The sequence below is a fragment of the Podarcis muralis genome, chromosome 14, assembly GCF_964188315.1.
Source record: "Podarcis muralis chromosome 14, rPodMur119.hap1.1, whole genome shotgun sequence".
Taxonomy (NCBI): domain Eukaryota; kingdom Metazoa; phylum Chordata; class Lepidosauria; order Squamata; family Lacertidae; genus Podarcis; species Podarcis muralis.
The window spans coordinates 23,644,632-23,668,633 of NC_135668.1; the positions used below are offsets into that span (position 1 = coordinate 23,644,632).

The window sequence follows — 24,002 nt, forward strand, 5'->3', positions numbered from 1 at the left end:
TAATATAAAACATGTTTATAAAAGAGGAAGACACATTCATTTTTAATGTTTAATACTTAATAAAGAAAAAAGTGCAAAGTCACAATAGCTTTAAACCATCACAGAAACACACACTGCATTTTAACCAACAAATACAAAAATGGCCTACAAAATCCCACCTGACATTAATCCACCCAATTTCAACATGTCTACGGCCTCTGAAAACACCTACTGTAGCAATCTTTTGCCTATGGCAGCCTTCTGCAACCTGGTGCCCTCCAGACATTTTGAACTCCAATGCCCAGCACCCCCAGGCACCAGGTTAGGGGTGGCTGACCTAGAGCTACAGTTCTCACACTGCAACTCCCAACACCTTTTCCATTTCACTTGCACAGATATTGAATACTCCCATGACTTTGGCCCCAATCCAGCTACAGTTGAAGCCAATGGAAAAAGTCAGTTACCACTAACTTGTCTCCTTTTGCTTTAAATGGAATTAAGTCCTGCATAAGCTGGATCAGGGCCTGGGTTATTATATTAATGGGTATTAAAAAGCATTGGAAGAAAGTGTCACTTGAAACAGAATTCACTTCCCAAGTGTGCTTAAGATTGCAGCATTAAGGAGAAAAGTGCCCCACTTCTGAGGTAAACTACAAGCATATTCTACTGCATAACATTACACCCACCCCCAACTTCCCACTGTTCATATTCAATTTAAAAAAAATGTTTGAATAAGCTCTGCCTGTGAGTAGAAACATTGCCTGAGGCAATGTTATTAATCTTTCTAGCTCGATGCTATTGAAACACAACTATTAAATAGGACAGACTGGCATATATGTGACAGGTTAGATCCTAGTAAGTTGTATTCTCTCTGGATAAAAACAAGTGAAACAGCAGCTTGTGCTAAGTGACGATTCAGTTTTAGGTGTAGAAAACCAGTAATGAAATATGCCTAAGATTCTAAGTTTGAATCTGTAAGTGCATGTCCAGCCTTAAGCATCCAGTTGCAAAATTCCTCTGGCAGAAGCCAGAACTGTTTTGCATGCAGAAAATATCTGGAGCCTCATCTGTACTATACAAATGAAATAGATTTCAATTATTTTTAATATTTTAAACAGTTGTTTTTAATTGCTTTTTACTGTTAATATTGTTTTATTTTACTTCGTAAACTGCTTTGAAGTTTTATTACCATCGAACAGTATACTGTATAAATCTTATGAAAAAAATACAGTTAAAGCAGTATCATGCCACTTTCAAAAGGCATGGCTTGCCCCAAAGGAAGTGTAGTTTGTTCAGGGTGCTGAGAGTCATTGAGACTATTCCCCCAACAAAGCTGCAATTAAATCACTCTGAGAATTACAACTTCATGAGGCCACTAGGCGTCTCCTAACAACTTCCAGAATACTTTGGGGGGAAGCCATGACTGTTTCAAGTGGTACAATAGTGTTTTAAATGAACTGTATAGTGCAGATGTGGTCTAGAAAGGCCTGGGACAGACTCATATGAAACTCCACGAAGCCACTTCCAGTCATGGTAGACCGTAGATAGGCAACTTGTGGCCATCAACATGGTATGCAGCCCCCAATGCTTTCAAAGGCTGCCTGTCTTCCACCCTATCAGTTTTTCCCTTCCTCTTTGGTATCTCTGGCATTTTCCATGGCTTTTAAAAGTGTTCCTCTGTCCTTCTATATTTTATCAAAATGATGTATTTTTATTCCCACCCCACCCCAGCTGCTTGTGGGGGGCGGGAAACACCCCAGCTACCTGAGAACAAATTGGTAAGCTAATGCCATGTCTGTGACAAAGAGAGGGAGCAAGTTTAACACACTAAGGTAATAAAGGAATCACGTTCCCTTCCTTTCTATGACACTGTTTAGGGAAGTTTTTAATGTTTGATTCTATTTTTAATATTCTGTTGGAATCTGCCCAGAGTGGTTGGGAAAACCCAGGCAGATGGGCATGGTATAAACAATAAATATATTATTATTATTATTATTATTATTAGATGTATTTCAGAGTTACCCCCTCAAATGCTATGGGGCATACTTCTGAACAGACCTGAATAGGATCGGTACTTATTCTCTGAAGTAGCCATGGTGAAAATTGAAATGAGGGTGCTCTTCGTTCTGGTAAACTTTTGTCTCCAGCTCTGCCCATTGTCCACTCTGGCTCCACCCACTGCCGGTATGCAGCCCCTGACAGATCACCCCCTTGGCTAGAGAAGGGTTGCCCTCACCCCTGGCAAGAGCAATTCTTAGCTAGAGTGGACTGAGTTGATATAAGACAGCATTGAATGTTCTCAAATCCGATTCCTTTCTTCTTGGCCTGTTAAAAAGTCACCTATTTGCTGGCTTGGGTTCGATTAAAAGGAGATCGAGCAAATTTGGGAAGGTTAGGTCTACCAATGGCTATGGACTGGATCACCAAATAGAGGAGAATCACAGGATCATCACACCACTGCACCTCAGTTGCTGGTGTGTGTGTGTGTGTAACAAACGTTGAAGAGTGCCACTGCCTTGACATGCACTTTCCAGAGGCATCTGGTTGGCTACACGGAAGCAGACTGCTAGACTAGATGGATACCTGGTCTAATTTACAATCAAAACTTCAGCCTTTCGTGCAATTTTTAATTTCACACACCCCATCCTGCACCACATGCAACGAAACGTAAGTCACACAGCTGTGGAAGCTTAAGAATCTAAGAAGAGCCCTGCAAGGACCCACCTAGTCAAGAAATTCTTTTTTCACAAGGGCCAACCAAATGCCCACATTAAGCTTACATTTTGAGTTCATCTCAATTCTTCTTGCCTATTGTGATTAGAAATAAATGTAAGAAAAATGCACATTCTGGGTGCATGATATTTAATTTTTTATGTTTATTTACCAGCACCAAATGTAGCTGCTCGCTCTTTCTTTCTTTTAGTGCTGAAGTATTATAGCACCCTTATCATTATGACATAGCTTATAGCAACTGGATACAAGGCGTTTTAGCACAAGCTAATGGTGAGTGTGCTAAACTTTGCAACATTACAGCCCCATTTCAGCAAACAGGAGTTGTGCAGGGACTCACTTTAAACAGGGTGGCCACTTTTCATTGGTCCTGTTCCTGTGAATTTAAGAGCAGCCTGAAAAAAGTCACTTAAGAGGTGAAGATTCTCCCCCTGCATTTTAACTCCATTTCTGTGAAAATGCTTAAAAGTGAGAGCCTTAATCCTAATCAAACTTGCATCGCTAGTAAAATATGCCCACCGTTTTAGAGGTGGTGGTTGTAGAGTGTGTGTGTGTGTAAAAGAGAGAAATAAAACAAGGTATTAACCTATATGAATTCAACACATTTTCACTTGTCTTCTGTTGCATCCATTTGGTTGGGAGAAGGACCAGAATTCAGTGGTAGAGCATGTGTAAAAGGTCTCAGGTTCAATCTCCAGCATTCTTCAGATACAGCTGGAAAGACTCTTGTCTGTAACCTGGAGAGCTGCTGCCTGTCTGTGCATGCAGCACTGTGCTAGATAGACCAATGGTCTGACGTAGTATAAGGCAGCTTCCTATCTTCCTACTTGGTCACCTACTGAAAGGTACGGTATATTTGACAGATCAGCGATTAACTGGGTTGCCTGGCAACACTATTCATTTATTTTTGCTATGTTTTTTTCCAACTGGCTTTGCGCAACTTTCAGTTTTAATAAATGGTTCCAAAAGTAAGTGAAACTTATCTGCATATGCCATAAAGACATTTTCTCCAGACAAGTCCCAGATGATTTAAATTGGATTTCTCTTGAATACTTTTTAAAGCTGCTATAGTATCACAGCTTTCTAGACTTAAATGAGGTTGATGGTTTTCTTGTAGAGTCAAAATACTCTCAGACTCAGGACCCAATGGTCTGACCTAGTGTTGTAACATGTGAACACATGTGCATTCAAAAGATCCTGCTTAAAAAAATACTCTTATATAACGTCATTGTTAATGGCTAAGTTGAAGGGAATCCCCCCTTTTAAAGTCAGCTATATATAAATGACAATCAAGCTCCTAGATTTTTTTTAAAAAGTTGACAATATTCTTTTCAGAACCAAGGTCCATCGTCTTCTTCTTCCTCCTCCTCCTTCTCATTCAGATAAAGAACAGCCGTTTTCTTCTCATCAGAAATCACTGATCTTTGGTCTACCATCCTTTGAAGTTGAACAGTCTCATCAAATGTTGACTCCTCTAATCTTTGTTCACTATCTGTGTCCTTCTGATCATCTTTCATGGTGCCCTCCAGCTGTGAGGCAGCTGCTTTTTTCCTGTTCGGTACGAGAATGGTAGCATCTTGCCTTCCCCCTTCCACATTGGTTACATCCATCTGAAAGGTAAAAGACTTTTCCTTGGGTCCTATCTTTATATGCCCAACAGATTTGCTGCTTTCTAAGGGCCCATCTGTTGGGGATAGTTCTGCAGTGCCGACCCTCACTGTTTCAGAAATAGGGCCATGAAATATAATCTGTTCAGTGTGAGTTTCAGCAGGGCTGAGTCTGACGTGCCTCATTGATCTACTGACCTCCATGGAACCTCCTTCTTCCCAAATGTCTTCTCCAGGAGAACTGATCCCTGAAGATTCTGAAAGAGAACCTTGGTAAACAACACGCTCACTGCTCAGAACTTCCTTCTGCCCTAATTTAATGTGTGTTACTAACCCTTCAGAAGAAAATGCCTGTCCCATTTCACTAAACTCTAGGTGCTGTTCGGAAGTGGGCATCTTAAAAACAATTTCCTCAGTTGTTACAAATGGTTTTGGACTTAATTTGATGTGCCGAACAGTGGTATTGGTATCTACCATCCCCTCCTTGAAATGTTTGTCTGGAGAGCCACCAAATTCAGTTGCTTTGAGGAGAGATTCATCATATATAGTTTGGTCAGATATATGGGTGTCTTTTTGCCCTAGACGAATATGTCTCACTGTCTGTTCAGTCACAGTATGGCCTCCAGTGCTACTAAGCTCCACAAATCCTGAAAGGGGCTCTTCATATACAACTTGTTCAGTGTGTACTTGTTTGGGATCTATCCGAATGTGCCTTATCAAACTGCTGCTTTCTACTGGCCCTTTTGTCTGAGAAACAGCCTCACTGCTGCTGTTTGATGATAAGTCTGAAGCTGGCCCCTCAAAAACAGTTTCTTCAATAATTTGATTTGAACCCAAAGTAACGTGCTTAGAGGACCTAATTTCGGCAGAAAACTGTGCCTGAGTAGGACTTTCAGGGCCACTCATTTCCATGGTTTTATGAACAGGCCCTCTATAAATTATTTTTTCTGTGGTCTGAATTTCTTTAGGGCCAAGATTGAATTCCTTTGTGGACTGACTGATATCTGCAGATGCTCCAGTCTGAAAGCCACCTGAACCAAACTCCAGAGTTTCAGAAATAGGGCCTTCATATAAAAGCTGCTCAGTTCTGTGAATTTCTGTTGGACCAACTACAATTTGCTGAAAATGTCTGTTAACGTCAGATGACCCTTGTGAAGAATATTCACCTCCTCCTCTATTAATTTCCATAGTTTTGAAAACTGGGACCTGGTGGATAACTTGCTCGTTTGTATGATATTCCCTGGCATCACTGCTGCTTAGTTTGCTAGAGCTAGAAACCTCTTCTATAGTCCAAGGTGTGGAAGAAACATCTATGTCAACATTCTTTCTACCACCACTGTAGCTTTCTGACTCTTGCTTTCGGCGGTCATCAAAATCATCATTGCTTGGTAACTGTGTTGGCAACTTCATCTTGCCCAAAAGTTCTGCATTTAACTGGTCAGGGTTGAGCACCTGGGACAGATTGACTTCTGCGACTATAGTAACCAACCCCCCCTTTTTTGTGTCCTCTGTTTTTTTAATATCCACTTCTAGACTGCTAGCATCAGCTTGGCCCTCTTCCGTTAATGCAGAGAGCTCCTGTTTCACACTTTCTGGAAGGGTGTGATCAAGCTTTTCCAGTGCCTCTTTCAACTGAAGCTTTGGGTCCTTTGACTCCTGAGAAAAGAGATCCTTTATGGACTCCTGAAATTTTTGCGGGATTTTAATCTCTTTCTCAATAACAATGGATTCGGCATGAGCCACTTGCTCCTTTGGAACCTCCTCCTTTGAAATGTAGGCAGCTGTCCCTCCGCCCATCACTTGGTAAATCAGTTCTGGGGAGCGCATACCTTCATTTATCTTTGTTTGAGATCCCTGCAAGAATTGATCTTGCCAGGAATACTTAACTGTTGATTCTTCTTCGATATGGATTTGACCATATAATGAGGCTTCTTCTTCACCCAAGGGGCGCTCCTCTGGAGTAGACACAAAATACTTTTCTTCATCAACTACATCATCCCCCTCAGATACTTCTTCCACATGAGACACGATCACACTAGGTTGCTTCTGCTTAACATCTTTGATAGTACTTGTGGTAGCTCTATCTTCATCCCCATAGTATAGATGCCTGGCCATATCAGGCAATGTATCTTCTACTTCCTCTACTTCAAACGGTGTTGAAGACTCCATTTCAGCTGTAGATTCCATTGGCTCCTCAACTATTTCAACTTTAACAGTCCTCTTGCCTTTGCCCCCCTTTCCTTTCACAAGATCTTCTATTACACCTTCATCTGGAATTCCCTTAATGTCTCCCAGAACTTTTTTAACATCTTTCTCTAAGGAAGTTCCCAGGTCAAACTCATCAGAAATGTGCAATTCATCTTGAACTGTAGACTGTATATTGATCTCAGTCTTCACTTTTCCATTCTCTGAAATGTCTTTCTTTTCAATGGAGATGACTTTGAAATCAGAGGGATCTCCACCATCAGAAGGTTTCTGCACGAACCCTTTAAGAATGTCAGAAACAATGGATTCTGCTATACTTTCTTGAAGTAAGGTGTCTATTTTGGAGCTCCCTTTTTCATCTTGGTTAGATTCTTTGACAAGTTTAAATGTGGTGTCATCCTTCTGTTTCTCAACAGAAGGCTTCAAGTCTTGTAATGTTCTTTCTACGCTATTGTCTTTCAGTACTTGGCTGTGAGTATACACTTCTGACGGGATAGGGATCTCAGCAGCTTCTTTACTTTGTGTTGCCATGCTCACATTTTTCTCCCTTTGAAATGAATGGCTTTCTTCCATCCTTGTATCTGTTGGAAGATTCTTCCCTGGTGTGTCCACTCTAATCCTTTCTTCCCATCTCACATAGCTTCCGGGCTTGGGTGCTTTATCTCCCAAAAGGCCTCTTCCCCTCATGTTATCCTTCATGGTAGATCCTTCCACTGTCTGCTTTTCTTCATTGATGCCTTCCTTAATTTCAGTCTTCTTTTCAAAGCTAACATTGATGGATTTCTTGTCGGTCTTCACAGTGGCAGAGTCTGTCTTTTCCTTGGGCCATCTTTCGTTTCTCTCTCTTCCCTCCAGCAAAGCAGTTTTTTCCTCTTTCACTGGCTTGCTGTCTTTGATCTGTTCACTCACTCTAGTCTGAGTTCCTTCTATGGTTCTCTCATATTTAGTTTCTTTAGAACTGGAACTTAGCCCAGAAGATGGAAACATACCCACTTTCACTCTTGCATTTTCAGAAATATTTGGACTTGTTGTGCCTTTCTGAATAGTTGTTGATTCTTTCAAAGACACAGTACTCCCAGCTTCAGTTTTCTGCCTTTCAGGAAACGTTCTTCGTTGAGCTTCTTTCCCCTGGCTAATAAGATAAGGTGGGGTAAATGTTCGGATCTCTCTCTGTTCTGTCATAGTTCTCTTGCGAGTTGTGTCCTTTGTGACGGCTGCAGAAGGGCGGTGTTCTGTCCTGAAGGCATCTCTTCTTAATGGTCTCCCAGGAGTCACTGTCTGCATTCCACCAGTTTTTGTTTGAGATGTATAAACTGCAGAGCTGCTAATATTTGTTACAGGGGATTTATATCTTGTGTCAACATTCTGGATTGCAGGAAAAGTTCTCCTTCCTTTCGCCTGTTGATAAGCTGAGTGGCGGTTGCTGTACTCATAAAGCTTGTTCCGGACACCTGCCGATAGATAAAACAAATGAAAATCATGGCTGTTAACATAGTATACTTAAGTAGTGTTCAAACACAGCCACACACAATTGGCAAAAATTTAATTACAGCATAGCATTAACACATCTAAGAAAAATGGGTGCTGCTTTGCAGTCAAACCATCCATTCCTGCTTATCTTTTCAAAACACAGATGACAAATGTGGACAACTGCATAATCCCAGGAGGTTTAATTTCTGTACAGTTCATCACAAGGTCCCTAACGCATTGACCATCAAAGTAAATGAGATTTGCACCTGCAGAGCAACAAGCGATATTGGTGTGCAAACAGGATGAAATTCCATGAGAAACATTCCGTTCATAATTATTAACACCACTCAGCTAGGGAGCCCTAGTATTATGTGCTACTAATGGCTAATCCTAAACACACATTTCCAATTCTTTTCACAGTGGGCGCTAAAATCCATTAGGTAAAACCAGAGCTATGTGTATGCCACACTGATATTTTGTACACCTGCGAACCTTGGGGCTTCCAATGATGCCTCCCTCTTGGCCATGGATAGTGCTATTTTGGCTAAGAACGTAAAAATAGTCCTGCTAGAGCAGAGTAGCAACCTATCCAGTCCAGCACTCCACTCTCACTGCGCCCACCCAAACGGCCCTGGGGAACCTGCAAACATCACTCAAGGGCACTAGCGTTCTCTCTACCTGTGATTTCCAGCAACTGAGATTCAGAAGCATACTGCCTCCAACATACCGCCATTGATAGCCTTATCCTCCATGAATTAGTCTAATCCTCTTTTAAAGCCATTCAAGATGGCGGCCACTGTGCACTGCAGGGGATTTGATTAGATGACCCTTAGGATCCCTTCCAAATCTACAATTCTATTATTGCTGCCTCTTTCAGAAGTGCATTCCACACAATACCTTTCATTATGTAACCTCTTTCACACCTTTTCTCTAAACTAAAAAGTCACCAATACCGTAACCCTTCTTCATAAGGGTTCCCCTTGGTCATTTTGGCATGGCATTTGTGCCTCAACATTAGAAATGGAGGGAATTGATGGTGATTTATAATTATTGATTCTACCTCCCCCTTAAAGAAGGCTGATCACCGAAGAATTGATGCTTTTGAATTATGGTGCTGGAGGAGACTCTTGAGAGTCCCACGGACTGCAAGAAGATCAAACCTATCCATTCTTAAGGAAATCAGCCCTGAGTGCTCACTGGAAGGACAGATCCTGAAGCTGAGGCTCCAGTACTTTGGCCACCTCATGAAAAGAGAAGACTCCCTGGAAAAGACCCTGAAGTTGGGAAAGATGGAGGGCACAAGGAGAAGGGGACGACAGAGGACAAGATGGTTGGACAGTGTTCTTGAAGTTACCAACATGAGTCTGACGAAACAGTGGGAGGCAGTGGAAGACAGGAGTGCCTGGCGTGCTCTGGTCCATGGGGTCACGAAGAGTCGGACACGACTAAATGACTAAACAACAACAACCTCCCCCTTATTTCTTTGATGTTTATCTGATGTTAACTCTCAATCTACCCCAGCTCCACTACAATCTCTGAAGACCTTCTGCTCCCTCAAATTGTTGCTCCTTGTCTCTGAACCTTTCTTCCCAAGACCTCTTCATGTTACCAAAAGGAGCTACAGGGCTATGCATGTTATCGCCCCACTCTCCAAGTTGCATGGATCCTCCTGGACATATATTTTCTGAAGTGAGGAGCCTTTTCTATCCATAAGAGCTACTCAGTGGAGGCCGGTTCATTTGAGCAAGTGGCGCACTGCCCCACCAACATCAGTCTGACCCCAGCCTCCTCACTGCCTTTTTTCTTCCAACTAGTCTAGAGAGTGGCGCCACTGTTACCTTCCTTTTCCTTAGTCTCAGCGCTGCCATTATACAACTCAGTAAGGAAGAAGGTGGGAACAAAGCTAGAATCAATTGGCTCTGCATCTCACTGGCTCTGGCTATTGGAGCCTTCCCCAACCTGCACTCAGGTTCTTATTATTGGCTTCCCACTGGGAGAACAGGATGCTGGACCAGATGGGCCTTTGGTCTGACCCAGCAGGGTGATTCTTACGTTCTTATTGTGTGAAATACATGCTTAATTTGGGCTGCCCTCATTGGCAGCCAATGTTACCGGGCCATCCCAAGTTCCAGTGTTATGAAAGAGAGAGGAAAACGTCTTTGTCCACTTTCTCCTTGCACCATACGTAATTATATAAACCTTCACAGAACTAGAAGCAAGAGCTCCCCCTCTGTTGAAACAAGGATATGCAGAATTACTAGTGATGATGCCAACATGTCACTTCCACTCCTTACTCTGAAATGCACACATGCATGTCTGCAATTCATACCTTGTGGTAATTTCCTGCCATGCTCTTCATCCCACATAAGAATCCATTGACTGCTCTCTCCTTCTAGTAAAGCTCTGTAATACACAAAAGCAAGTATTAGAAGAGTACAGGGGTTGGCATTTCATATGGACCATGGTACAGTACAGACATGTCACATTCCTGATCTTCTAATCATTCTAAGGAGACCAGAAGAGTTCTGTGACTCCTACCTCCTCCTTTTCCCTCCTTCTCTCTTGCACACAAACCTGCCCGGAGCCGATTCTGTTTATGCCGTTGCAATATATTCTTCTGAAAGCTAGAACTAAGACCTGTAAGAATGTGGAAATTCTTGAACAGCTGACTTTAAACATAGAGTTCATTTAAGCTGCCACTTTAATACTCTGCTGGAACACACTTTTGGTTTCAACTCTGCTAAATGTTTCGAACAGATAACAAAATGACCACTTCAGCTCTGTAAATGGCTCATCTGGAAGAGTGTGATAGCTAAAAATTCTAGCTCCTAGATAGCATTTTGTAATTTTTTTTTAAAAAAAGAACCACCCAAAAACATTGTGTAACAACAACATCAATAGCCATCCCAGTAAGTCAAATTATTTTTCCTTCTAGGTTACATAAAGAGGTAACATAGCTACGGAACTTCACGAACTTGTAATCAATTTAATAGCTAGTTAAATGGAAGGGAGTGGAGGGGTCAAGCACAGCTAAGTGGGTAAATTGCCGATGGATAGTTGTGGTTATGCTGAAATTGACGTATCTGGCGAGGTATCAAGAAAGAAGTTAAAGGATAAATAAGATTATATATCTAGTTGCTGGAAACAGTTTGCAGTCTTTTGGAATGCATGCTTCAATCAAACTGTTTATTTGATTATGCTTGACATTTTAAGATACAGGAAGAAGTTAAATAGATGTAACTGTATGTTTGAATATAACTATGAAACAGTTGTGTGAAATTACATACTTGTTATGGAATATTTTCCTTTTAGAAAGAAATTTAATAAAATGTATTAACACATACTCACTGTGAAATAGTTAACAATGATGACATTTAATACCATGAACTTTAGATTTGGAGTTAAAACCACTTACTGTGACGGAAAGCAGGGAATTCATTCAGCACACTGAACATTCTACCAAGGAGTCCTTGTCATCACAAAGTGATCTCTAAAAACATGAGGACTAGATATTTGACTAGCTTTTTCAATTAAAAACTATCAGCCTAATGAAGAACCACACGTATGAATCATTCACTGCTGGTTTTACAATCCCAAGTAAGACAACAGCTAGAAAAGTCAGAGAATGGAGATCCTCTCACACTAGCACTTGCTGCCACGGCAAGGATGGGCTGGCATATGTGAAGGAGCCCCCCCCCAATAAAATATTTGAGGGTTCTGGGGGTCCCCAAAGTTGATGGGCATTGCCATTTAAATGGTGTGTGTGCATGCACCAAGTCATGTGACTGATTACATGGGGAGGGGCTCATCTGGGCCCCTCAATATTTTGTTCAAATTGGCACCCCTAGGGAGGGCTATAGGTCAATAGTAAAGAATCTGCTTTGTATGCAATAGATCCCAGTTTCAATCCCTAGCCTGGCCAGGTGGGGCTGGGAATGTCCCCTGCCAATTAATATAGACAGTCCTGACCTAGGTGAACCAAAGGTCTGATTCAGTCTGATCTGGCTTCCTGTGTTTAAAAATACAAAAGGGAGGCCTGGTAGTAGTTTCCAATTATTGCCATCATCATCTAGCTTAGGGATAAGCACATTTCCAAACTGAATTTTGCACATTTTGCAAACCTTTTGCTCTGTGGTTTTTTGCAGTGAACAGTCTATAACATATTGTTCTCCCAGGATGCAGAAATGCCAAATTAAAGTCCCTCCCGTAGACTACAAGAAATACACACAGTCCTCCAGGAAGGATTAAATTATCTCTTCCAGCACCTTACAGGATGAAGTTCCCTGAAAGTGTTAACTGTGATGATGGAAATTAGGAATGCGGGAAGTTTGAGTAAGGATTTTTGGCCGCTGATAAAACAACAGTTTGCTCGGTTGCTGGAGCAACGAATGAAGTCACTAAAAATAAGTTCCAAGCAATGCACTGTATATGGCAAAGGGCAGCAGCGGCGGCAGCAGCAGCAGCAGCACACAGCAGTCAGCTGGAACCCAGAGCAGTGCTGCTGAAAACAAGCTGTGCATCACAATACAAGCAAAGCCTACTTAGAAGACCTTTTAAAAAAGGAGAAGGGGGGAAAGATGGGACAGTGGCTCATTCTTTCTAAATTTTGCTGTCATCTTTTCCTTATGCAGTCACCATTGGTTACAAACATACCCAGAATCGGGTGGTGGAGGGTGGAATGCCAAGTCAACCAGCTGCAGAGAGGCAGGTTGTGAAGTAATTCCTTCAATCATGGGCAGAACTTACAAGAGCTAGTGTGGCATAGTGGTTAGACTGTTGGACTAGCATCTGAGAGAAGAGACCAGGGTTCAAATCCCCACTCTGTGTGAATGTGAGCCAGTCTCTCTCTCCCTCCCAGCCTAACCTACCTTACAGGGCTGTTGTGTGGATTAAATGAGGCAGGGGAGAGAGACTGGCTCACAGTCTCTCAGCATTGCTAGGTAAAACTTGGAAGAAAGCCCTGCCTTAAACGGTGGAGAGCCACAGCTATTCAGCATAGGACCCAGTGGTCTGACTTAATGAAAGGCAACTTCCATTGTTCCTATGACGCTGCACTGAATTTAAAAAGAGAAAAATGAAATTAGTACTGTTGCTCCTCACTCCAAGATTTTATTTTTTTAAAAAAAAAGCTTTTAAAAATACTGGTATTAGGGTTCTTACTTTTGGTAAAACATGGAAGGGTTTTATTTTGGCTTCCAAGGAACCAGAGGCTCCTTCATACGGATTTATAAAATTTTCATCTGTGTTCACAGAGCTGGTGATGGATACCAGCAGAGGGAGGGGCGGGGGGCAAGGAAGAAAACTGAAAGTGATCTATTACTGCTAAAAAAAACAACCCATGAGCAGGGCTGGCATCCTAACTAGAAGATAAATTTAACTTCTGGAAAATTCTCTCTCATTAGAAAGGGCAGAAAAACTTCACACAAAATCCAGCATTCCAAAACTGATTGGAAATACCAATCCTGACTGAAAACCTCATTATTTCATGTTCTTGTGACTTTTGTTTTTTAAACCAAATAACATTATGTATAAAACAGGTGGGCATGTGGGCAGCCTTTTAATCAATCCTGGGCAGAAATAGTTGAAATTGTATAGTATTTAACAGATTCATTTTCCTGTCTCACCTGGAGCATCTTGTCCAACAGCAAAGTCGATGTCTGCTTGGATTAGAACCCACAACATAAAATTGACTTGTTATTTCCAATCCACCATCTTCTTTTCCCCACTCCATCTTAAAGATCGGGACCAGATGCAGACTCCATGGCTTCAACATCAAAGAACACACACACACCCTGCTGCCGACACCAAGTGTTCTATTTACTATCTAGCCCAATTAAGATTTCCAGAGAATTATACCAAGTCAATCCAAACAGACTGAATATGCTGAAATCTCTGCCTTATCTGGAGTAAGTTTGTTCCCACACTGCTCCTGAACTGGTTTTGAGCACTGGTTTGTCATCTCTAGTGATGTTAAATTCTCAAGAATAATCTTTCGGAGAATATTCTTGAGAATATTCTCTGAAGAACGTTCTCACCTCACATCACTAGTCATCTCCAAGTTAAATATGTGTGTGCAAGCACACTCTACAGCAACAGATTTTACTACTCATCAACATTTTTTTGTTTTGCTTGTCTCTAAATTTCTCAGATGTTCCATTCAAGCGGAGACATTCAAACTTGCCCCAACTTTTTGCTTTATGTGAAATGAGGTTGAAACTGAACATGTCCACTGCAGCATAAGAGGAATTTCAAGTGTCTCTTAAGAGCACCATTGGTCACTTTTATGATCCTTACCTGTAAGTTTCAATTTCAAGGCTGAGACCAGCTTTCACCTGCAAGAGTTCATGGTAGTCCTTTAGGTACTCTGCGATAGACACGGTTAGGAAATGCTTTTCTTCTTCCAAGGCTTCAATGATCACCTAAAGCGAAACATGGATATAAATTGTTAACTTGAGTGAGCTCACGGGTCAGCTAACTAAAACCCTGGCAATGGCGCAATTTCAGAGACTAAAAAACTAATAGGAAAAGATGGATGGGGATTTTGTCTTAGTTAAGAGCTCCAGGGAAGGTGATTTCCCCCTTGAAATCTCCCCCAAAGAGTTCCACCAGCACAGAAACACTTGTTTTCTGGAGGCAACGTTGAGTGAAGTTGGGTCATTTGTCATCACAACATTTAGGACATACTGCTGTGACTATTTCTGGATCTTCTCTATCTTTTACTTTTAATAATGTTTCTGGGCACTATTGCAATGGATTCCCTATACAAACTCCACTATGCTTCTATTATTATAATATTATCATCATTTATTTATTAATTGCCTTCTAAATCACATTCTCAAGGCAATTTACATAGGAGGCAGTTAAAAAACACAAAAACAACAAATACTTTGAAAATAAGACAAGCCTAACAAGTGGACAATTGTGGTAAGGAGCCATTTGGTTCCGTTCCAAGATGGCGGCGCGTTCATACGCTGCGGCTCTGAGCTCCCAATACCTCACCTACTCACGCACAGTCGCCCTGAGCCCAGTCTTGGCTGGGGAGGGCGGGGTATAAATAAAAATTATTATTATTATTATTATTATTAATCCAGCTGGGAAAGCCTATGGTCTCCAGTTGTTTCTAGAAGGTGTAGCAAGGAGGCACCTGTTGTATATTGACAGGAACAGGGGCAGCCACAGTAAAGGCCCTGCTCTGAGTTCCATCACATGACCTGACAACCTGTCATAGAATCATAGAATTGTGGCTGCTGCTGAGTAGGCTTCTGAGATCTTGCAGGTGCAGCTCTCCCACAGACCACAGTGGTCTACTGGGAAAATATAAGGAGTAAGGCAGTTTCTCAGGTAACCTGATCTAGAGCAGTATAGGGACTTCTGTGTTAGGATTGACTTAGCCTGCTAGCAGATTGGCAGCCTATCCTGCAAAGCAAGAGGAAAAATAGTAGCTTTGCAAGCCATGGCTTATGCCAACTATGGTTTGGCTGACATACAAAATTGGGAAAACAAATGGGAAAGCAGCGACAGGAAGAAAAAGGGAGAAGAGCTTTAGGTGCACAGGTAAAAAAGATGGTTAGGTTCAACACATTTTGGAATAAATCCTTCTTCTGCAGCTATTTGAAAAACAGTTCTCAACCGAATTTGCAAACTGCTCAGATTGACCTGAGATGCGTTATTCAAGTACTGCTCCTGAAGAAGGAGTTGATTCAAAAGGCTTTGGATTGGATCCCCCAGTCAGTTTACTTAATTAATTCTATAGTCACTCAGAAGTAACACACACACACACAGCTTAGTGAAGGGGAAACACTTGTCTCCTGCTGCTTGGCTAGATGGGAATTAATGCACTAATTCATTGTGATAGATCTGTGTTAAAATGCTAATTTTACAAGATGCAGTACCCATCTCCTTTGAAACACTACTGAACAGATCTGGGAACCAGGCCTAACGTAGTAATTGCCCAGTTGACTCCAGGGTAGAAAACAGTGCAGAATTAAAGATACAACATTCTGTGTGTTAGATTGGAAGTGTGGAAGAGAAAGTTAGAAGTGGAAGGTGTGAGAGAGGGCTATGAGTTGGTGCCTTTCTCTAGGCGGGACCTTTCTCTAGGCGGTTCTCTGTGATTGCTCATCTAAAGGAAACTAAATGCCAGGCTGTCCCGTCCCTGGAATGTCACTCTGTACAGGGAATACTGGGTGGGGAGGAAGCATGTAACAGTGTTAATATAAATAGTTCCTAGGTTATTTTTGAGCAGGCAGTTTCCCATTTGTCTGAAAGATAACCCTGCAAGTTCCATTAGGTTGAAAGGTGCTCATGGCTCAGTGGTAAAGCTCAGGTTCAATCCCTGGCACCTCCAGGTAAAGTGTCTTAAACAGCGGGTTCTGGAAAGAACCCCAGCTGATGAGAGCAGATGCCAGGCAAAATAAACAACAGTGGCCCCTACACATTCAATGCAGGATCATACCACTTTAAATAGCCATGGTTCCCCCAAAGAATCCTGGGTACTGTAGTTTGTTAAGAGTTCTGAGAACTGTTAGGAGACCCCTAATAGTATCCTTAACAAACTACAGTGGTACCTCGGGTTACATACATAGGTTACAGACTCTGCTAACCCAGAAATAGTGCTTCAGGTTAAGAACTTTGCTTCAGGATGAGAACAGAAATCGTGCTCTGGCGGCACGGCAGCAGCAGGAGGCCCCATTAGCTAAAGTGGTGCTTCAGGTTAAGAACAGTTTCAGGTTAAGTACGGACCTCCGGAACGAATTAAGTACTTAACCCGAGGTACCACTGTATAGATCCCAGGACTATTTGGGGGAAGCCAGGACTTTGGGGGAAGCTTCCCCCCAACAAACCACAATCAGTATCAGAGAATAAACTTTAGTTCCTGCTCGTGGTTTGTTTAGCAAGAAGCAAACCATGAGCTTGGGTTCAGATTAGCCAGACCATGCCTTCTTTCCTTGCAGCAGCAGGAGCAAGAGAGGAATGAAGCACCTGCAACTTGATCAATATGCACTGGCACACTACACACTTAAATTAAGCCATGGTTTGTATTAACTATGGTTTATTGTGACACTGAAACCAGGCCTGAGCGTTAATCAGGAATAGTCAACATTGTGCTCGTTAGCTGTTTTGGATTCCAGCTCCCATCAACCCTACCTAGCATGGCCAATGGCCAAGGATGATGGGAGCTGGAGCCTAACAACCCATAGAAAGCACCACGTTGGCTACCCCTGGTGTTAACCATGGTTAACCATTATGCTTAATCACTGAGCTACTGTCGCGTTTTACATACTGAAAGTTTGGTTGTGTAACAATTTGCAACCTCAGCAGATGGCACACACAAGTGGCATTTTGAAAATCCAGGCACACAAAATCCTGCCCCTTCACAATATACAATATCCCCATAATCTCCAATGGCCCTGCTCACAATGCAGCTGTTAATGAGATAAGCACAGACAACAGAAATCTACCAGCGTGCAAATAAAACGGCTGTTCGGGAACAAAAGAAATGGTTACCGACAGGAAACAGAGGAAAAGATATGCGGGCTGGATGAATGACTTTCGTTAACTTTCACAGTCTACTATGGTTACATTAACTGTTCTAACTCTACCAAAACAAAACAAAAACCCACTTATTTCAAGACTTTTCCCCACCCTCGACAAAGTGGGTTACTGAGAAGTGGCACCAGAACAAAGACTGCTTAAGGACATAAGAAGAGCCTGTTGGATCAGCGCCCCTGGAAAAGTCCCGCCTGCCCATGAAGCATTCCTTCATGAAGCACATGGTTCAACTGAAATTTGCTATCACAAGATGGCCGCCAATTCAGATATCTTTAAAAGCGCAGTGAGACGAATCCATGGAGGATAAAAGCTACGTGCTGCCTCTGATATCAGATGCACTCTGCCTTTGAATGCCAGCTACTGGGAAGCAGCAGTCCCTCCCTGGTAACTTTCTAGAGGAAAATGGTTGGTCATTGCAGAAAAAAAGATGGCGGACTAAGTAGGCATTTGCTCGAATTCAACATGGCTCTTTTCACGCCTTTGGAAATTATTAATTTATTTTTATTGAATTACATACACGTTAAAGGATGCAAAGGACAATATCAAGTGGTATCATCAAAATCAGAAAAACAGCACTGAAAGAGGGGGATGAAGGAAATTGCCAGGTCAAGGGGCAAACAAAATCACCACACAGGAACAGTGTAAACAGAAGAGTTTACAGTACAGCTGGATGAGGGGGAGACCAGGGAGTAATAAAGACAACAAGGGGAAATTACATGCCTTTCCAAATAAATTCATATTTGGCCTGAACCAAAGATCTGAGATTTGAATTTTATCATGCCATTGTCTCAAAGACTTTCAAGCCACCTAAAGTGCAATACATTTAAATGGGTGTCAGGTCACATTCAGCAGTTTGCACATTCTCTACATCACATGTAAAGAAATCAAGAGAAGTGCAGGTATGAACTCGAGGTGCAGCAGCAAACAACCACCATAGCTATTAAGCTCCCCACAAGGTGGCTGCAACTGTGGCTTTGTAGAGAGACATCTGCAGATAGTACCACACAAGCATTATCACCACACCCAGCTGCCCTACATTTCCATACAGTGGTGGAGGTGTCATAACATCCATCTCACTGCTGCTGCTGCTTTGGCTAGTGTTAGCGTTGGACCTTCAGAGTTAACCTCCTGACTCCAAGATGGCCACACATAAACTTGTACTCAGAATGGCTTTGTTTGCCAGGAGTAATGTGAAGAACCTAAGAAGAGCCTGAAGGATCAGGCCAATGGCACGTTGATTCCAGGTGCCTGTGGAAAACCTGCAAGCAGGACTCAAGCACAAGGGCCCTTTTCCCTCCTGCGGTTTCAACCAACTGGTATTCAAAAGCATCACTGCTTCTGACTGTGGAGGTAGAGCACAGCCCTCCTGGCCAGTAGCCAACAACGGCCATGAATTTCTCCAGTTCTCTCTTAAAGCCATTCAACAGCCTCTTGTGGGAGCAAGTTCCATAGTTTAACTGTGTACTGCACAACTAAGTACAGTCATACCTTGGTTGTCGAACGCCTTGGTAATCGGACATTTTGGCTCCCGAACGCTGCAAACCCAGAAGTGAGTGTTCCGGTTTGTGAATGTTTTTGGGAAGCCAAACGTCCGTTGCGGCTTCCATGGCTTCCGATTGAGTTCAGGAAGCTCTTGTAGCCAATTGGAAGCCGCACCTTCGTTTTCGAACCATTCTGGGAGTTGAAAGGACTCCCAGAATGGATTAAGTTCGACAACCAAGGTACCACTGTACTTTCTTTTATCTGTCCTAACTCCTACAACATCCAACCTCACTGGATCTCCACAAGTTCTAGTGTTACACGAGAAACCTCTATCTCTCCACTCACTCTGCTTCAGGCGTAATTTCATAAACTTCTATCACGACACCTCTTACTTCCCTTTTCTCTAAACTAGAAAGTCCCAAATGCTGCAACCTTTCCTCATAATGGAGGAGCGTCATCCTGTTGATCATTTCGGTTATCCCTTTCTGATCCTTTTCCAACTCTACAATATCTTTTTTGAGATGAGGGGACCAGACCAGCAAACATTATTCCAAATGCGGTGGCACCAGTGATTTGTATAATGGCATTATGGTATCAGCCGTTTTATTTTCAATTCCTTTCCTAACAATCCCTAGCATGAATTTTTCACAGCTGTAGCAGACTGGGTCAACAACTTCATTGGGTTATCGCTTTCAACTCTGATTTTCATGCCTGGTCAGTTACTGCCAGTTCAGAATAAAGTTTCTCTAGTATTTCAACCAGCCACTACCTCAGACTGTTTCTGCACTCTGCTGCTACAGACATGCACCAAGCTCCACTATAATAATTATAATAATGTTATTATTTGTACCCTACCCCTCTGTCTGGGTTGCCCCAGCCACTCTGACTCTCCATGTCACAAACAACTGACACCTTCGCCCACCCCCCACAAAAAACCCACCAGGCAGCCATTTTGTCCTGCCACTCCCCATATTTTCATTGTTGCCAAAATCGCAGCCTGCTGGTAAATGAAACTTAGTACCCAGCCGTGCTATTCTAAGCACCTTTAGTCATGTGAGGTGTGAAAAGGGGTGCGACTCAGCCCCTCCAGAGGGAACACTGTGTCCTGTACTGGGGACTCTGGAAGCCAAATAGGAACTGAATCCTTTTGCTTTTGTTTTACCACTGGGAAAAGTGGGATCGGAGAATCTCAGAGTTGGAAGGGATCCCGAGGGTCATCTAGTCCAACCCCCTGCAATGCAGGAATTTCTACTAAAGCATCCATGGCAGGTTGCCATCCAACCTCTGCATAAAAACCTCCAAGGAAGGAGAGTCCATAACGAGGCAATGTTCCCTAGCTAAACATGATCCCATCACCACTCCTTGAAAGTGGGCGCCCAAGTTTGTAGCAAGGAGAGGGTGACAGGTGCAACCACCCACAGAGTGGCAAGGGCTAAGGAAATCCAGAAGGCAAGTTGCAAGTGTCATATTTTTTAAGATGGCTCAGGAGAGTTTTTTTCTTTTTTATGTCTTCCTAGAAATATCAACTGTGTTTGCCTCCATCTTCCCAGACTCCTATGGGAGCATCTGAAACTCTGGCATCGCTAAAGGAGACCACAGGGACGCCCCCAGGCAAGAAGACAATAGCACCACAGAACCCGGTAATTATAGAGAGAGACAGAGTGGAGTAGTGGTTAGAATGTCAGACTAGGACCTGGGAATCCAGGGTTCAAATCCCCACTCAGCCATGAAGCTCTGGGTGAACTTTGCCAGTCACTGCCTCTTAGCCTTTCCTACCTCACAGGGTTGTTGTGGGTATTAAATGAGGAGGGGAAAACCATATATTTCACCTTGAGCTCCTTGAAGGAAAAGGTGGGATATAAATGCAACAAGTAATAATAATAAATAAATTATAATTAGGTAAAAAAAAAAATGGCTAGAGGTGAGTTTAATAAGCTGTGCTAAACAAAATCCTCATGCTTGAACTAAACATTTAATAAAACAGTTGCCCAGGGAGATTTGAAGTGCATCCCTTTGCATATTTACTCCTAGTTACGTCCCAGGGTGTTCGGCGGGGCTTACTCCTACGCAAGCCTGCCTACGGGTCCAGCCTTTACAGACTATTGATGGATGAGCTACTGTCAAGTTTGGAGACTGCAGCTCCTGCACAAACAATAAGCCAAATGGGTTTTATCCTTGATGAATACAGAAGAGCATGTCTCTGAGCTTGGCAAGAGCATTTCTTTTGCCCCTCGGCAACAGCTGTGTGAGAAGCAGGAGATGCAGCTGGTGCGGTTTGCTCCCATCACAGCACTCTTGTGCCGGGGGGAAGGCGGGGAGAGCCACACACATCAGCGCTAGTTAGGGGGACAAAAGATAAGACCCTGACAGGTTTTAGTTGAGGTTTCCATCGGTGGCCACACTCCTTGGGGAGTAATTCGCTTGGGGCGAGGGGCACATGCCAGTGGTTAGTGGAATCAAAAAATGAGGGGGGGTGGAAATTAGAGAATCGTTCTGGATTAACTAGACAGGAATAAAGACCACCCTGACTCAGTTTTTACCATATCTGTCTCAAGAATATAATTCCTAATCCTATGCTGGTTTACCCCACTGGTTTTGATGAAGCTATTCTCAAAAAATTATACAGATTTTTTTTTGCTTAGTTTTTTGCTTTTTTTTTAGTACAACACAGCTACTGTTGAATCACAGCAACTGTTCCGGAAAGTAAGTGCTAGTACTTCATTTTCTCATTCAAGTGTGCTATACAAACATGGCATAATTTGTTCACCAACAGCTGGAAGGCAAGTCACGAACCCGGATAAAGTAAAATAAATAAAAATCAATTAATTTTCCCCCAGACACTACATAAAGGAAAAATAACTTTTTATATATAAAAGCAGAGAAAACAAACAGGAAAAAGGGATAAAAGAAAGGAGCAGGTTGAGGAGGCATGAGGGGGGGTCTCCTGAGGCTGGGGGCTGCAAGCTGCCCACCTATGACCTAAGACAGCCTTTCCCATTAACTCACTAGAAGTCTTTAGAAAACGATGGGCGCTCGCTCTCGCTCTCTTTCGACTAGAGCAATAAAGTATGTGAAATGCTTCCAACCATCCCATGCACTAGATGAAAGCTGAACTCGCAGCATAAATGCCTCTCGTCAAATAAAGGTGCAGGAGCTCTGCCAGGGGGTGGTGAGTTGGCAACCTAACCAGGGCAGATTGAAAGCAGTAAATAGTCAGCCCTTAATGCAAGCAGAACCCTGCTGTATCAAGCCAAGGGGCTACTCAGCCAGCATTTCTTTTCATTTTATGTATTTAAGAAAAATTATTTACCACTTAACTGACAAGAACAGAGTAAGCGGTTGACATAAGGCATACTGTGCCTTAAAGTGATGCTTCTAGGTTTTAGTGCCCAGCAGTTTGGCACTCAGAGGTAGACTGCCATGGTCCATGGAGGTTCTGCGGCGCCTCTGCCCTCCCGCTCACCGTCCAGCTCCCGCTCCCCTACCTGATACTCGGCCAGCTCGGCGCCCTGGCGCTCTTGCTGCGCCAGCCGCTCCTGTTCCAAGCGCTCCGCCAGCGCGCCCAACTCCTGGCAGCGGCGATGAAGCTCGTCGAGCTGCCGTCGGCTCTGCTCGTTGTGGGCTCGCAGCTTCTGCAGGTTCTCCCTGCCAAGGCGCCCTTCCAGCTCCTGCAGCGCCTGCAGCTCGGCCTCGTAGCGCTCCAGGCTCTGCTCGCAGCTCCAGCTAAGCACCAGCGCGTAACTGTCCTCCAGCTCCCGTCGGCTGACGGCGCGCGTCGAAGTCCTGGCCGGCGGCGGAGGCAGCAGGGCCGGCAGGCGCTGGGGACGCCGCCGCCGCTCCTCCTGCAGGCTCCGGTGCTCGGCCCGCAGGCGCTCCAGCAGCGCCTCCAGGGCGGCGCAGTCGGCCCGCAAGAGCTCCAGTTGCTGCCGCAGCTCGGCCAGCTCGGGCTCCAAGCGGCGCCGTCGCAGCTCCACCGACTGCGCGCCCAACCTCTCCAAGCTGGCCAACTCTTGGCGCAGGGCGTCGCGATCCAGCTCGGCTTCTCCTTTGGCCCGGCTCAGCTCGCTCACCAGCAGGCGCAGCTCGGCCACCTCTTCCTCGTGCTCCTGCAGGCGGCAAACCTGCCTCTCCCGCCCGCGGAGCGCGCCCAGCTCCTGCGCCAGGCGCCGGTTCTCTTCCTCCAGCTCCCGCACCCGCGACACGTAGAGCCACAGGCGGGAGTTGAGCTCCCGCAGCTCGCTCTGCTCGTCCCAGTCCGCCCGCTGCATGGTCGCCACCTCTTGCAAATCAGCCTCGGGTCCACGGACGGCTCCCGCCTTGCTCCGGCGCGCTCCTGCTCCTCTCCAAGGCGCGCTGGCTCTTTGCGCGCCGACAGCTGCTTTGCGGTTTTGGCCCGGGACAGGGAAGGCAGGCTGGGCAGGAGGGTGGGGAGAGCCGGCAGCCGGAGGTGGCCGAAGAGCGGCGCCTGCTGGTCGCATTCCCTTCCAGTCCTGCTTCATCCGGAGTAGAGCAGACAACCTCACTCTGCTTTGTGCTCCCTAGAAGCTCGTGGAAACTTCAGATTGTCTAAAACGCAGCGACAAGGTAGACTGGCTGGAGTAGGCTTTAGAAAACATTTGTGTTCTGGAACAGCCTTTTGGTTGGGGAGGCCATTTTGAGGTGCTCACATGAGCGCTTAAACTTAGGCCTAAATGACTTAGGCCCCAAATACCAACCAGTTTTCGCCTGGCTGAAGTCAGATCCTCCCAAGTGTCCCTATTTTCCAGGTACAGTCCTGGATTTACAGAAGCCGCCCTGGTTTCTGATTTGATCCCAGAATGTCCTGTTTTTCCATTGGACGTCCTTATTTTCATGGCGTGCTCTGGTCCATAGGGTCACGAAGAGTCGGACACGACTAAACGACTAAACAACAACAACAATTTTCATCAGAGAAATGTTGGAGGGTATGGATTTTTGGGAGCCCTGAGCCAAGGAAAT

At 44.0% G+C, this 24,002-nt stretch overlaps 1 protein-coding gene across 1 annotated transcript; it reads right to left on the reverse strand.

Moving 5' to 3' along the window:
• Nucleotides 1–35: 35 nt before the first annotated feature.
• On the reverse strand, nt 36–23,539 carry SYNM (synemin). Its single transcript, XM_028705771.2, has 4 exons — nt 22,511–23,539; nt 14,286–14,410; nt 10,321–10,394; nt 36–7,972 (listed from the first exon to the last, which is right to left on the reverse strand). The coding sequence occupies exons 1-4, from the start codon at nt 23,522–23,524 to the stop codon at nt 4,041–4,043; spliced, it is 5,145 nt and encodes a 1,714-aa protein (XP_028561604.2). The 5' UTR covers nt 23,525–23,539; the 3' UTR covers nt 36–4,040.
• Between the last annotated feature and the right edge of the window lie 463 nt (nt 23,540–24,002).

What these genes read in the sequence shown, in the direction of transcription:
- SYNM (XM_028705771.2), bottom strand. Translation starts at nt 23,524, where the DNA reads ATGAAGCAGGACTGGAAGGGAATGCGACCAGCAGGCGCCGCTCTTCGG. An exon ending in CCGAGCTGGCCGAGTATCAG is followed by an intron (nt 14,411 to 22,510) that starts GTAGGGGAGCGG and finishes GTTTCGCTTTAG; the next exon opens with GTGATCATTGAAGCCTTGGA. An exon ending in TGGCAGGAAATTACCACAAG is followed by an intron (nt 7,973 to 10,320) that starts GTATGAATTGCA and finishes ATCTATCGGCAG; the next exon opens with GTGTCCGGAACAAGCTTTAT.